The sequence below is a fragment of the Rhinatrema bivittatum genome, chromosome 11 (assembly GCF_901001135.1).
Source record: "Rhinatrema bivittatum chromosome 11, aRhiBiv1.1, whole genome shotgun sequence".
Lineage (NCBI taxonomy): Eukaryota > Metazoa > Chordata > Amphibia > Gymnophiona > Rhinatrematidae > Rhinatrema > Rhinatrema bivittatum.
This window is the reverse complement of record NC_042625.1, coordinates 94,804,455-94,817,818: the sequence shown is the minus strand read 5'-3', so window position 1 is coordinate 94,817,818 and position 13,364 is coordinate 94,804,455. Positions and strand designations below refer to the sequence as shown.

Genomic DNA, 13,364 nt, shown 5'->3' with positions numbered 1-13,364 from the left:
GGCTGCTTCTCCGAGTGTTCCTACAGGCAGCTTTTATTTATTCCGTACAGTCAGGCTGTATATAAATGTGCCATGAATGAGAACCTTCTCTCTACCTTGACTGGGGGCCCCTTGGGTTTTAATTTAAATAAAAATCTGCACCTTCCCCAATAGATCCTGTCTCTGTGCTTTGGGGGCTTATTTAATGCATAAAGAAACGGGCTGAGGCTGGATGCTGGCATTCTGCTACATCCTACCAGGAACAGCAGCACGAAGAGATAACAGAAACGTGACCAGTTAGTGACACTACGGCAGGCACATCTGGCTGTGGGCGAGCGTCAGTGATTCATACAGCTGCACTATGCCTAGGGGGAGATTGCAGGGATCACTAATGCAGCCCCTCCTGCTAAGAACAGATGAGGCAAGAAAGGCGTTCGTTCAGAAAAGGGTGGCTCAATGGGGAATATCCCCCATGTTGTTCCGCAGGAGGGCGGATTGTCCAAGACTGCAGGAGTCCCCTAACCCTGCCTCCCAATACTGTGTACTCCCAGGACCTGCATCAAGCAGCTTAGAAAGAAAGCAGGAGATTTAATTAACCCCTCTCTCCCCCCATTATGTCATTAAAACAAAACAAAGAGAGTGAGAGTCTTAGGGAGTTGGGTTGAGAGCATTAATGAGGTTTAGGAGAAAAAAAATATATATATTCTGGGGAATATTTTCACATTATAAATAGCATATCTGTACCACAATACACTGTGAGGAACATTACAACCAAACATCAGAATTAATGCAAATTTACAGCACCTCAGATAAGCTACTGAAAAGGTCCCAGGACAAGAAGCTGCAAAAACAAAGAAACAGCTGGTAAAGTAGTGAGTGCCTGACAGACCATGAGCTAAAGCGCTTTCCTTCCCCGGGTTCAGGTGTGTATAGTGTTTGAAAGTGCCGGCATGCACTGCACATCTGCTTCTCTCGCAGCACCTGCCGCAGCAGGCAGGGACAAGGCCCAAACCAGCAGACCTGTGGGAGCAGAGAGGTTCAGGGGCATCCAACCCACACAGGAGCCTAAAGCCTGCAACTTTATCCCGTATTTCATTCGGAGCAGAAAATACCCCCCCCCCCCCCGTGTCATGAAACAAGAGGCAGAGTCGTCTTCTTCTTTTACAATTTTTGGTAAGGGGGAGGTTGTTCCATTTTGGTTCCACAGAAATCTTGTTTGTGGCTTACAGAACAATTAATCTTAACTTAAAAAAAAAAAAAAAAAAAAAAAAGAGCAGGGCGTTGCGGACGAGCAGCGCGGCTGGGGCCAGCCGCCCAGGGCAAGGAGACGGTCTTCTCCAAAAACCAGGCCAAGAAAGCTTATTCAAACTAGAGAGAAGAGCAGCTGCAGTCCCCACCTGCTAAAGTGAAGTTTACCCCAGGTGCCCCTGTAAAGAGAGGATGAATACACAGATCCACAATAACCTTCTCATGCTTCTTTCTTCTCTCCTGTTTACTTAAGTTCCGAGACCAGCACAGTTCAAAGACAGAGGTAGATTATAAAAGCAGATTAGTTATGCCAGTTTTCGGATTTTAAACTTGCAATCTTGTAGAATATAATCAAAGTTCTCGTTGCTTCTTGAAGCTAGCTTTTTAAGTTCCTTCTTCCTTTGCAGAGAATTTTTTTTCTTTTTCTCTCCAGCGTGTCCTGAATAGAGTTGGTAAAGCTGCTACATTTATTCCCTATCGTGGAACACCAATATTGCTGTTAAAAAAATCTTTAGTACAGGATGTGCACCGGGTGTACTGAAAGATGTTACTTGTGCTGTGAAGCTTAAAAAACTAAAAATAAAGAGAGAGAGGGCAACAAAAAGGGGCCCCCGTGCAGAGCCGTTATGTCCGTAGGTAGCGCTGTGCGAGGATGGCCGCATCCAGGGGGTTGACGGGCTGCGCGTCGTGGCCCAGGCGCCGCACGGCTGGGATGTTACCAAAATGTCGCTTCTGCAGGAAGCTCTTGGCTTCGTGGATAGTGTGCTTTTCCTCCGCCAGCAGCAGCTGCTGCCGCATATAATTCTCAAACTCATACTGTGAGGACTCTTCGGTCACTTTTGCCTGCAGAAAACAAGACATTCCCATCTATAAAAAGGAGAATTGCAGAGCAGAGTTACATTTCGGCTTGGTAAACCAGGGTCAGCATGCTAGTTTTACGCTGCATCATCCTCATGCGGCTGGCAATCCTGACTATGACTGACTGACCAGTTCCCGGCTTTCAGGAACGAGGATGTGAATCTGCTTCAGAGAATTAAGCCAAGTACTGCACAGTTACCAGTACCCTTTTTACAGAAGGAAGGAAATCGAACCAATCTATATTAAAGAAAACCCTTAATAGGGCTGTGAGCACAGAGAAGGTATTGTTAAGATAAAAAACCTGAGCTCAGTTCTTAGAGTCCAGTTGGCCTGAGTTCTATTGCAATGGCCGAGTGTATACAAGTGACAGTAAATCATGGGAGCTCACGTGACCAGACCACAAACAAAAGCATACCCACGAGTGCTGATTTCTAACTTGTTACTAGATAGCCGAAGACCACCCAGATGAGCAGTTTAGATATTTAGAAGATGCACGTAGTCTTTCACCTAAGTCTGAAGCTTATCTAGGCTTCAGAGGTTACTGGACAGTTACCAGGCGCCTGGTACTTTTAACTCCTGCTGGGCAGGATGCGGAGGAGGTGAATGTCTGTTTGGACAGGTTGGAGCTCTGATGATCACATGTGTTGAGCTGATGTACCCCACTTTTCTGCATGTCTGACCCTCAAAGGATTCAACGGAAGATCACTCTTTAGCACCAGAATTCAAGTCCCGCCATGTTAATGCGCGAGACATAAAAATGGCAAGGTACAGCTTGAACTGATTAATGAAAAGGACTTGGTCAATGTTTAGCAAAGGGAATAACACTGATAAGCTAGTCAACATGCTGTACAATTCAAGATATTTACACCAACACCATGCAAATCAGGTTCGCACGAGCAGGCCTGAATCTAAAACAGAATGAATGAAGAGACGGTATCACTCAACTTCCCTTTGCACATAAACGTGGGGTTTACGTGGCCTTCTAAAGGATCATCTCAACCCAACTGCTCTTGCTTCTCTTAATGAATGTAATCTTTTCTGGGCTCCTGGTCTTTCATGAAATAAAAAACACTGCATCTGGCAGTGAACAAAGGACAGTCTTCTACCCGACTAATCTTATGTACTCTGGGCAGAGGGTAACCGGCATGACCTGCAATGAGACGCTGGCTCTTTTAAGACGTTATCTACTTATAAACAGGAGCAGTCTTTCTAATATTCTTCCCATAAAATATTATTGGTTAAGAAGTTGAAGGGATGAGTGGAGTCTGAGGCCCTTATAGGGCAACAGCCGAGACTCTGTCCAGGCCACTCCTGGAGCACTATCTGCCCTCTTTGTGGCACTGCAGGGCTCGGAGCAATTGCTGCCTGAGTGGCAGGGCCTGCACTTTGTGCAAGTAAAACGAGAAGATTTCTAGTGGAATTCTTGGACTATTTTCTAAGTCTTGCACCTTTTCATGGGTAGCTCAAGGACCAAATTAACTGTAGACGAGATTCACATAACCTCAGTTTTCAATCCACTTCACTGGAAATAATTAGCCCTTCAAGTAGTGAGGGGAAGGAACTGAGCTAGTTTCTTATTGGTGATTTCATGTTGCTGTATTAGCTGTGCCATGTTGTGTCCTGTTTATAACTCACCCTGTGGTTCTTGGGATAGTAAGGTGAGAAATCAAATAGGAGAAGTAAGTCACCAGATTCTTACCTCTGGCGAGTTTTCTGGGTTAGCCACGTGGTCATCGATATCTGGTACCACTTGCAAAGGGCCACTTAATGAGGACATAGATTGCCTGTCGAAAGTGAAAAGGCACAGGAATTATTTTTTGCTACATGGGGGAGTATCCGGCATTCATCAGTCTAGACTCGAGTAATAAGACCTGACAGAGTGCGCACACATATCAGGGTTAGTACACGCTCAACCCAAAAGGAACAAATTAGATGACCCATCGGTGAAAATTCAACCAGCTGCTTCAGCTTTCCCACCTTAAAAAAAACCAAGCCTTGTGGTCCAGCCCAGTTGCCCCATCCGTGCCATTGCTATTATCCCCGCTCTCAGCCCCCAAGAATGCTTGAATTCTGGCACTGCTTAGGACAGCAGCGCCCTCTGCTGGTCAGCGATTCCAGGCACAGTATTTCCCCCAAGTCTTCTAAACTCGTAGCATGAAGCCCTGTCTGGTTTCTTTGCAGCTGTCAAGTTAGCCAGGAGGGAGAGATTTTAGGCCAGTCTGGGAATTCTGGGACCTACGGCACCGATTTCAATAGGTAGAATCGGGGAATACAACTATCATACTGCTTTAAATTGCAAGTTAAACACCAGGACTGGCCCCAAAATCTCCCTCCTGGAACTGAATAACTTGGCAGCTCTGTTTCTTCTATTTACCTCCTGACACATACAAAATTAATGATAAATCAGATCTTTGCTTCTGTTTCCTCGCTAAATTTAGAACTCCGATTACTTTATTTTTTTGTAAAAGAGACATAAGAGCCAGTGCAGTCATTACTCAGATCTCCACTGAGCTCACACGTACAGTTTATCGTTCTCTGTGCTCCTGGCAGGGCAGCGAGCAGGAAACTCACCACGAAGATATGACGGAGCCAAGAGAATCCAGAACTTCAGAGGCAGTCAACCGATGCTGGGGATCCAAAACAAGCAACTTCCGGATTAAACACACTGTGTTTTCAGAAACCCGGCCATCTCTGTCAGGGAGACAAAGAAAAATGAGAGAGAATGCAGGAGGCACCTGCGGGATTTTCTAAATTATCATATTAAAGCATACATTAAGGGCACATGCCCTTTGAATAATATGACCAGGGAAAGGAGAGAAGCAAGTTAAGAACATAAGATATGCCATTTGTCATCAGACCAAAGGTCTATGCAGCCCAGCAGACATTGGCCAATCTGGGTCACAAATACCCAAAGAGTGGGTTCAGTGGTAATTTTCTACATAAAAAGACCACCTGGATTGGGTTCCAGCAGCAGCCTCGCCTTCTACTTTTTGCCAATGGAAAAAAGAAAGCAAGTTCAAAAAGATTTCAGGTTGGTGATCTGGCAGAAAATCTCCATCAAGTAGGTACATTCCTCGTTGCTTATTCCCAGGGATAAGCAGTGGCTTTCCCAAGCCTGACTAGGATTTTATACAAATTTAAAATATACTGTAAAAAAACTACAGCAACAGGTGACTTTGAGCTACGTAATACAGAGCACATCAAGCACAGCTGCAACTGGTCGAGCTACAAACTCAGTTATATTAAAAGGACAATCTCTGAGTCTTCATAACAAATGAACAAATAATTCTTCAGTGAAAACATCTTGAACTCTGTGTTCCAGGTCGGGCTCAAAGCATCCTGCACAGCATGCGCCACACGCTATCGCAACATAAGAGCAGCATAAGAGTCAGACAGATCGGTTCGCCTGGATTTACACTGAACCAAAAAAAACAAAAGGAAAAGATGTCCTAGGAATAAATTCTCTCTCAAGGTTTTATATTGTTTTTGGAATTTAAAAAAGTGCCTCCAGCCTTCGTCCTTGTCCAATAAGTGGCTGAGCTAGATTCACCCATGTAATGGGTTCAGTCTCATTTTATATCTCAAAAATCAAAATGAGAAGAGTGAATGGAAGATTTTAGTCTGTCTGCAGTAACAATTAAAACTTTGCTAACACTGCTGTGGCCAAGAGAAGTCAGTCCCTTCAGTTAGGGGCTAATAGCACATTAACATTGGCTGGGGCGAGGTACTTACTCTGGGATGGTGTACTCCGCTGCTTTGATTTTTCGGAATAGCTCTTGAGGTATGCTGTCGTAAAAGGGGAACTGTCCATATAACATGGTGAAGAGCACCACTCCTAGTGCCCACATGTCACTGGGCTTCCCATGATATGGCCGACCTGGGGTAACACAGACAGAGAGGCAGACACTCAGCCATGGATTGCAGATCCCGTCTGGCCCAGCTAGTCAGCAGATTTCACATACCCAGGAGATTGTTTTCTTTATAGCAACTGTGCTCATCTTACAGCAGACAGCACCTTACATTGACTTTCTAAGCAACAGATTAGTAACAACACACCACTGGTGTACACAATGTTGTACAGAAAGAGAAAATACGAGTTTCACGATGTTACAATCACCGTGCTATGCACCTAATATACAAAATGTAAAAAACCTGTTTGTGGACATATTCAGACTGGGCCATAGCAAAAGTTTTGATAATGGAGAAATTACTTACCTGATAATTTTGTTTTCCTTAAGAGTAGACAGATGGACTCAGGACCAATGGGTTATGTTCCCCTGCCAGCAGATGGAGACGGAGTCAGATTTCAAAGCTATCGTCACCCTACATCCACCCCTGCAGTGACCTCAGCCCTCCAGTATTCTCTTCAAAGGCCACTGTGGACAAACTATTGAACAAGCTTGATTTAAAACATGATTAAAAACAGATAATTGTAACTGTAGTCAACCAATCAAACATTGAATCCCAGTAAGAATATAGATGCCCTGACCTAGGGACTGGATGATGGCTTACCCGTAATCTCTTGGAATCTATACCCACTCCATGGGTGAATCCTTGGCACCATTCTTGGGCAGCCGTGGGCAGGATACTGAGTCCACTAAGGAAAACAAAATTATCAGGTAAGTAATTTCTCCATTTCCTAGTGTGTAGCCAGATGGACTCAGGACCAATTGATTGTACAAAAGGTACTCCTGGATTGGGGCGAGAGGCTGCCTGTGGTCCAGTTAATACCGCCCTTGCAAAAGCTGTGTCCTCCTGGGCCTGAACGTCCAGGCGATAGAACCTGGAGAAGTTGTGCAAGGAAGACCACGACGCCGCTCAGCAGATGTCAATGGGAGACAGCAGTCTAGCTTCCGTCCACGAGACTGTCTGAGCCCTAGTGGAATGACCACCTCCTTAATCCAGCAAGCTATGGTAGCCCGCAAAGTTGGTTCGCTCCGCTTCCTTCCACCATGAAGGACAAACAGACTGTCCATCTTTTGGACCAGTTCTGAAACTTCAAGATACCGCACCAAAAGTCTACTGATGTTCAAATGATGGAGGAGGCGGTATTCTTCCGTGTCCTTGTGCTTATCTAGGGATGGCAATGAATGGTCTGATTCAAGTGAAACTCTGAGACTATCTTTGGCAAGAAGGATGGAACAGTACAAAGCTGTAACGCTCCTGGAGTCATCCAGAGGAACGGTTCCTGACACGACAATGCCTCCAGTTCAGAGATGCGATGTGCTGAGCATTTCGCCACCAGCAACACCATTTTCAAGGTTAATAAATGCAAGGGAAGACTGCGCAGCAGCCGAAAGGAAGGCCCTGTCAAAAATTCTAGTACTAGATTAAGATTCCACAAGGGAATCAGCCACTGTAGGGGTGGCCAGAGGTGCTTCACTCCTTTCAGAAAACGGGCCATGTCCAGATGAGCCGACAGGTGGGTTCCATTCACCTCGCCCCTGAAACTGGAGACAGCTACTACCCAGACTTCAAGGAGTTAAGGGTTAAACCTTTATTCAAACTGACCTGCAAAAATTCCAGAATTAGTGGGATTTTGACCGCCTGAGGGGAGACGACACCGTGTTCCTCGCACCAGCCCTCAAATACTCTCCAGAGATGTAAAGAACTTCTGCAAGCGGAGTAAGTTAGCCACAGAATATCCTCGCTTCAAGAGGCGAGCCCTCTCAAGGGCCAGACCGTAAGACAGAATCGAGTCAGATCTTCCTGAAGGACTCGTCCCTGCTGTAGCAGGTCCCTGTGTGGTGGGAGGTACAGGGAGGTCTCCACCAGGAGTCTGTGCATGTCCGCATACCATAGAGATGCCTAGGCCAATCTGGAGCTACTAGTGGTACTAATCTCCTGTGGTGCTCGATTCTGTGAATGACCCTGCCCAGCAGGGGCCATGGAGGGAAGGCGTACAGCAACTCTTCTTCCAGCCAGGTCTGAACGAGAGTGTCCATTCCAAGGGTCCACTGATTTCTTCTGCGACTAAAGAATCGGGGAACCTTCGCATTGTGAGATGCAGCCAGCAGGTTGAAGGACGGGATTGCCCCAGGGATCTATCATCAGCTGAAAGGCTTTGGCTGTCAACGCCCACGCTCCTGGATCCAGACTCTCCCTGCTTAAAAAATGTCTGCTCTGATGTTGTCTTTTCCTGTGATGTGGGAGGCTGAGATCACCTGTAGATGTATTTATGCCCATTCCATAAGAAGATCTATCTCCTGTGTCACTTGCTGGTTCTTGGGTTCACCCTGGCTGCTGATGGAGGCTATCATTGTTGCATTGTTCAACATTACATGACTGCTTGACCCTGGAGTCTGTGGCTGAATTGTAGACATGCCAATCTGACTGCCCAGGCTTCCAGGCAGCTGATGTTCCAGAGGGCATCCTTGGTCCAATGTCCCTGGACTGTCAGTTCCTGACAGTGAGCTCCCCAGCCCCAGAGGCTCGCGTCTGTTGTGAGGTCTAGCCAGTTTGCAGAGGACAGGGGTACACCCCTGCTCAGATGAGCTTCCTACATACCAATGGGAGTCGAGAGCATACTCCCATTGGTAAGTGGAGGCGAATCAAATAGTCTTGAGACTGTGGGTTCTAACGTGATAGTAGTGAGCGTTGAAAGTTGTTGCATCTGTGACACTACCTCCAGGGTTGCTGCCATGAAACCGAGAACTTGGAGATAACCTGGCAGAGTAGAGCTACTATGCTCATCAACTGATGCACTGGGGACATTAACTTCCTTATCCACGTGGTCGGAAGGAAGACCTTGCCCTGCTTGGTATCAAACCGGACTCCCAGATATTCCAAAGACTGGGAGGGCTTCAACCCAACCAAGTTCCTGAAGCAAGGAGGTCACCCTGTTTGTCACCTGGAGACTCCCTTCCATGGACTTGGCCCAGATCAACCAGTCGACCAAGTACGGGTACACCAGGATTCCCTCTTTTCTCAATGCTGCTGGTATGACCACCATAATCTTGGAAAATGTTCTGGGGGCGGTGGCTAGGCCAAAGGCCAGTGCCCGGAACAGATAATGGCGACCCAGTATTGCAAAGCATAGGAAACATTGGTATTCTTGATGGATTGGAATATGTAATTAGTCCTCGGATAGGTCTAGGGAGGTTAAAAACTGTCCCGATTGTACAGTCATTATCACGGAGAATAGGGTTTCCATGTGGAAATGATTCACTCATAGATGTCTGTTGACGCTCTTGCGGTCCAGGATCCAAGGTACTTTCAGTTAAGGCTGTGGCTAACTCATGCTCTGAATGGGAGGAGCCAGGCTTAGCAAAGTCCGGGGAGGCCAACTCTCCCTGGGTTTCCTCACAGTGCTGACATAAGTTGGAATCAAGGTCAGACTGTAAAGCCCTAATATTACAAGCAGCGCAGAGAGAAAGGTGCTTGTGTTTCTTGGCTGTCAGAGCTATTGGCGGCGGTAACTGGGTGTGTTGTTGGATTGCGCTTAAAATTTTATGCGCACAGATTTTGGGCACCTAGGCGGGATGCAGCAAGGCGCGCTCTCTTTACCTGTATTCTGCGCTTAGTAGGTTGTGCACGTATGCACGCGTGCGACATTATGTGCACAGTGCGTGTGCAGAGCCGATGCAATGTACCTTCTATGGAGGGCAATATGGCACGCGCGAAAGATGGCACCGCCATGCCCTACCACATGGTGTGCCGATCAAGCCTAAAGTGAGGCCTAGCCCGCTGGGAGGCTGCTCGGAAGCCCGCAAGAAGACCAGAGGAAGTCTTACCAAAACCCCTCCAAATGTCTCTGAATCGGGGGGTAAATCTTCTCCCTTTTTTTTTTTTTTTTTTAAACTTACCTGGGCTCAGTGCTTACCGGCTGAGTACAGAGATGGTCTCCGGCTGCGGGGGGAGAGGGCTTTGGCCGTCACTGCTGCGCTCGGTTTCCTGCACCCACTGCCTTTCAGCTGCTTAGGCAGCAAAGCCCACGCCAGGAACCGGCTACCAAGGCTCATCTCTGAGGGATCTCGGAAATCACCTCAGGAATTCTCAACTGGGGAGGGATCTTTAGGAATCACCACAGGAGAGCAGGACTCTGTTTTTTTTCTCCAATTTAAGTGTAGAATTTCTCCTTCCAGAAAGTACAGCAATCCCCATACAGAGAGGTACGTCTACCATCTGCTGGAGCGGAGAAACACTAAAAGGCTGAGGTCACTGCAGGGGAGTATCTAGGGTGACGTCAGCTTTGAAACCTGACTCCGACTCCATCTGCTGGCAGGGGAGCATAACCCATTGGTCCTGAGTCCATCTGGCTACACGCTAGGAAATGTTTCAATACTGGCATGCCAAACTCTATGATGGTAACTTTTAAACAGGGGGACGTCCATGGGCACACGTCTGCAGCGATGGATGCGGCTATTTTATAATATCTGCGTGTATATGTGCACATGGTATAAAACAGGCTGAGCGCGCGCATATGTACGCACAATTTTAAGGGGGTGCGCGCCTATGCATGCCAAGGCCACTTCTACCGTATAAGTGGGGGGACTTTAAAAGCCACGCACGCCAACGCAATTGGCCATTTTCCCAGTTCATTCCCAGTTCGCCCAGGTAAGGATACGACTTCCTAACACCCCCCCCCCCCCCAGTTAAATAGCCTCCCTTCTCCCAAGTTAGCCCCGATCCTTAAAACCCCGCTGATCTTTGTATTTTTTGGGTTTTATGACTCACACGCCATTCATAGCAGAGGTAAAGTTACGCAGCAGGGGACCCCCGACGCGCGTAAGTATTTACGCTTTGATTTCAAAGTGAAATCCAGGAACGCCCATGCCCTGCCCAGCCCACGTCCCACCCATTTTGGAAAAATATTTATGTCTGTGCGTATCGAGGTTTTTAAAATCCACTCAGCGTGTACTGGCCCGACATATTCACATATCTTGCGGTTTTGGCATGCGTCCGGCTTTTAAAATACACCTTTAGGAGTTTTGCTATGACAAAACTCAGTTTTGTACACGATTGCTCCACTGCACAATCTTTTTGTTATATGGGATGCAAATCCTGTGAGAAATGTAACACACATCCTGAGACAAAAGTACTGTCACTCCTGCCGCGCCCCCATGTCAGCAACAGGAGCCACAGACGCTTCAAAAACCTTTCCCTTTACGTAGGATAAACAGACTGCTTTATTTAGGGATGCATTTGATTCAGTGGAATAGTTTGAAGATTGGATTTCAATCTGAATCCCTGGGAATGTAATGCTGTTCATCTCATCTGATGTTATGTTATGTTTAGCCTTTTTATTTTCCTTTGCGCATTGTTCTTTTATTACGCCTGATTTAAATTATATTTATGAGTTGGTGTTTTATCTGGCATTCATGATTATGTAGGTTACTTTGCTCCCCACACCGGGCTTAGGAGGGTGCAGGTTAAAAATATTTTAAATAAATACAAAATACTGTAACTTGCAGCCATTTATTATGGTGCCATAGGGGGTAGGGTTCACATTTCTTTCAAACCAGCTCCAAAGTGCCAGAGTACATCCCCATCACCCGATAAAAGAACCAATGAGATCCTTGCCTAAAGGGTTAGAAAACAAAGAAAGGCTGCAGCCGCCCTACCACAGCCAAATGGGATTAAGTGCAAGGTTTCCGTTCTGACTCACTTGGTGAGTCATTGTTGCAGTGTTTCATCATTTCTTCTAGCTATGCTTTGCCCAGCTCTGCACTAGAAATTACTTTTCCTTGTCAGCAGGCAGCTGGGAAACCTGGGCCCTCCTTGATTAAGTGCCTGGGGTTGTGAATAATTTTGGAAGATTCCAGGCACAGCTATTTGTCAATGGCCTTTTTATCAGCCATCAGGCACCACGAGGTTAATTTTTCTTCTTAGCCTTTTCTCTAGTAAACACAACCTTCCCAGTATCTGGCCTGCTATGCACCGCTTCACAGCTCAAAAATGTTGTGCACAAAAGGTAAATGAATGAGTGAGAAGACTTTTTTTTTTTTAATTAAACAAGCAAATTTAAATTACCTGTTAATCTAAAAAAGGACAGCACACACAAATGCTTTATATTGCCCTGAAAGCATACATGGGAAAGTCCAATTCAGTATCTGAGCTCCATTATTACTTGATGTCAGCTGACTGTGCCAATTCAGACAACAGTGCCAAATTCACCTCACACGAGTAACCAAACAGCCCAATGCAATGACCACTTTACTGGTGACCTGGGCAGGATCTGAACTGGCAACTTAGAAATAAGAGTTACAATTCAAATAGTGGGAATGTTAAAAAGTAAAAGGTGCATTTACAAAAGTGGAAGACATTTTCCTACAGGCTTGCAGAACATTTAGTCTAGGATACAGCTGTTATAACAGCTGGCTGTAGTTTGGTAGTTATGATAGTCTGTACAGGTTTCATCAGTAAAGATAACTGGGAATGCACAGTACAAAGACTGGTGAAGAACAGGGTGTGCAGACAGCATCATGTCAAAAGGGATGGACTGATCCAGTATTGCATGCAAAGATGGATAGCTCCAGTTATTTAGTGAACTCACTGCTAAGAACATCAGGACTAATATAGGCCGGGCTTCCTCGCTGGTCTTTCAGCAGGTCATCTTCACTAACCAAATGCTTTCCGAGGCAGAAGTTTGTGATAGTTATCCTATGAGTCCTGGAAAGAAGCAAGAGAACAAGCATTAGTGGCATCACCAAATGCACCTTTTCCACAAGTAGGAAGGACGACATTTTCTAGCACAAGCCTTGTAGGTGAGTTAGTATTAGTCACCAGGTTAATAAAACTACAATTTTATAGCCAAGCACTATTTCCCTGTAGCTAAATGTGCTTGGAAATTCAAACAAGGCACTAAGAGCATGTCAGCGAGTAACACAGCTGAGGTTAAAATATTGGCCCCTTCTACCCACCAATCCCCCTCGAGAATTGCTCTCTCTTGCAGCTCTTTTCTGTTAGCTAAAGCATAGTCCCCATATTCATAATATTAGCCTACAGCTCCCACACTGCAAAAGCAGAGAGTGTCATGTAAATCTTTACTGTTAAAGAAAAATATACATAACAATACCAAATTAACATAGGCTTGCACACACTACATAAACATATCACACATCTGTATCATTGCAGGAATCAGGCCGGTTCTGCTTATGGGCTGAAAAATCAACATCTGCTTACACTGCAAAGAGAATAAATGTCACTTTGCAAATTTAATATTTTTGTAGCTTGGCTACCAGTCCTCACAGGTACATGCCAACTGCCCCTCACTGTAGGCTGGGGCTTGCTCTCATCAGTCCCTTGGCAGGGTTTTCACCAAGTTCTTGTCCAGAAAA

At 46.0% G+C, this 13,364-nt stretch overlaps 1 protein-coding gene across 2 annotated transcripts in view; it reads right to left on the bottom strand.

The window, feature by feature from the left end:
• Positions 1–1,512: 1,512 nt before the first annotated feature.
• The window catches only part of STK40 (serine/threonine kinase 40), a 46,235-nt gene continuing 34,383 nt past the window's right edge, over positions 1,513–13,364 (bottom strand). Inside the window, exons 7-11 of one of the 2 annotated variants that reach the window (XM_029619668.1) lie at positions 12,581–12,696; positions 5,818–5,962; positions 4,657–4,776; positions 3,785–3,869; positions 1,513–2,070 (exon numbers count right to left, since the gene is read on the bottom strand). In XM_029619668.1, the coding sequence (XP_029475528.1) occupies positions 1,852–2,070; positions 3,785–3,869; positions 4,657–4,776; positions 5,818–5,962; positions 12,581–12,696 (685 nt within the window). In that variant the 3' untranslated portion in view covers positions 1,513–1,851. Of the gene's footprint in view, positions 2,095–3,784; positions 3,870–4,656; positions 4,777–5,817; positions 5,963–12,580; positions 12,697–13,364 lie in introns of both variants that reach the window. The other variant, XM_029619667.1, reaches the window with a different exon arrangement.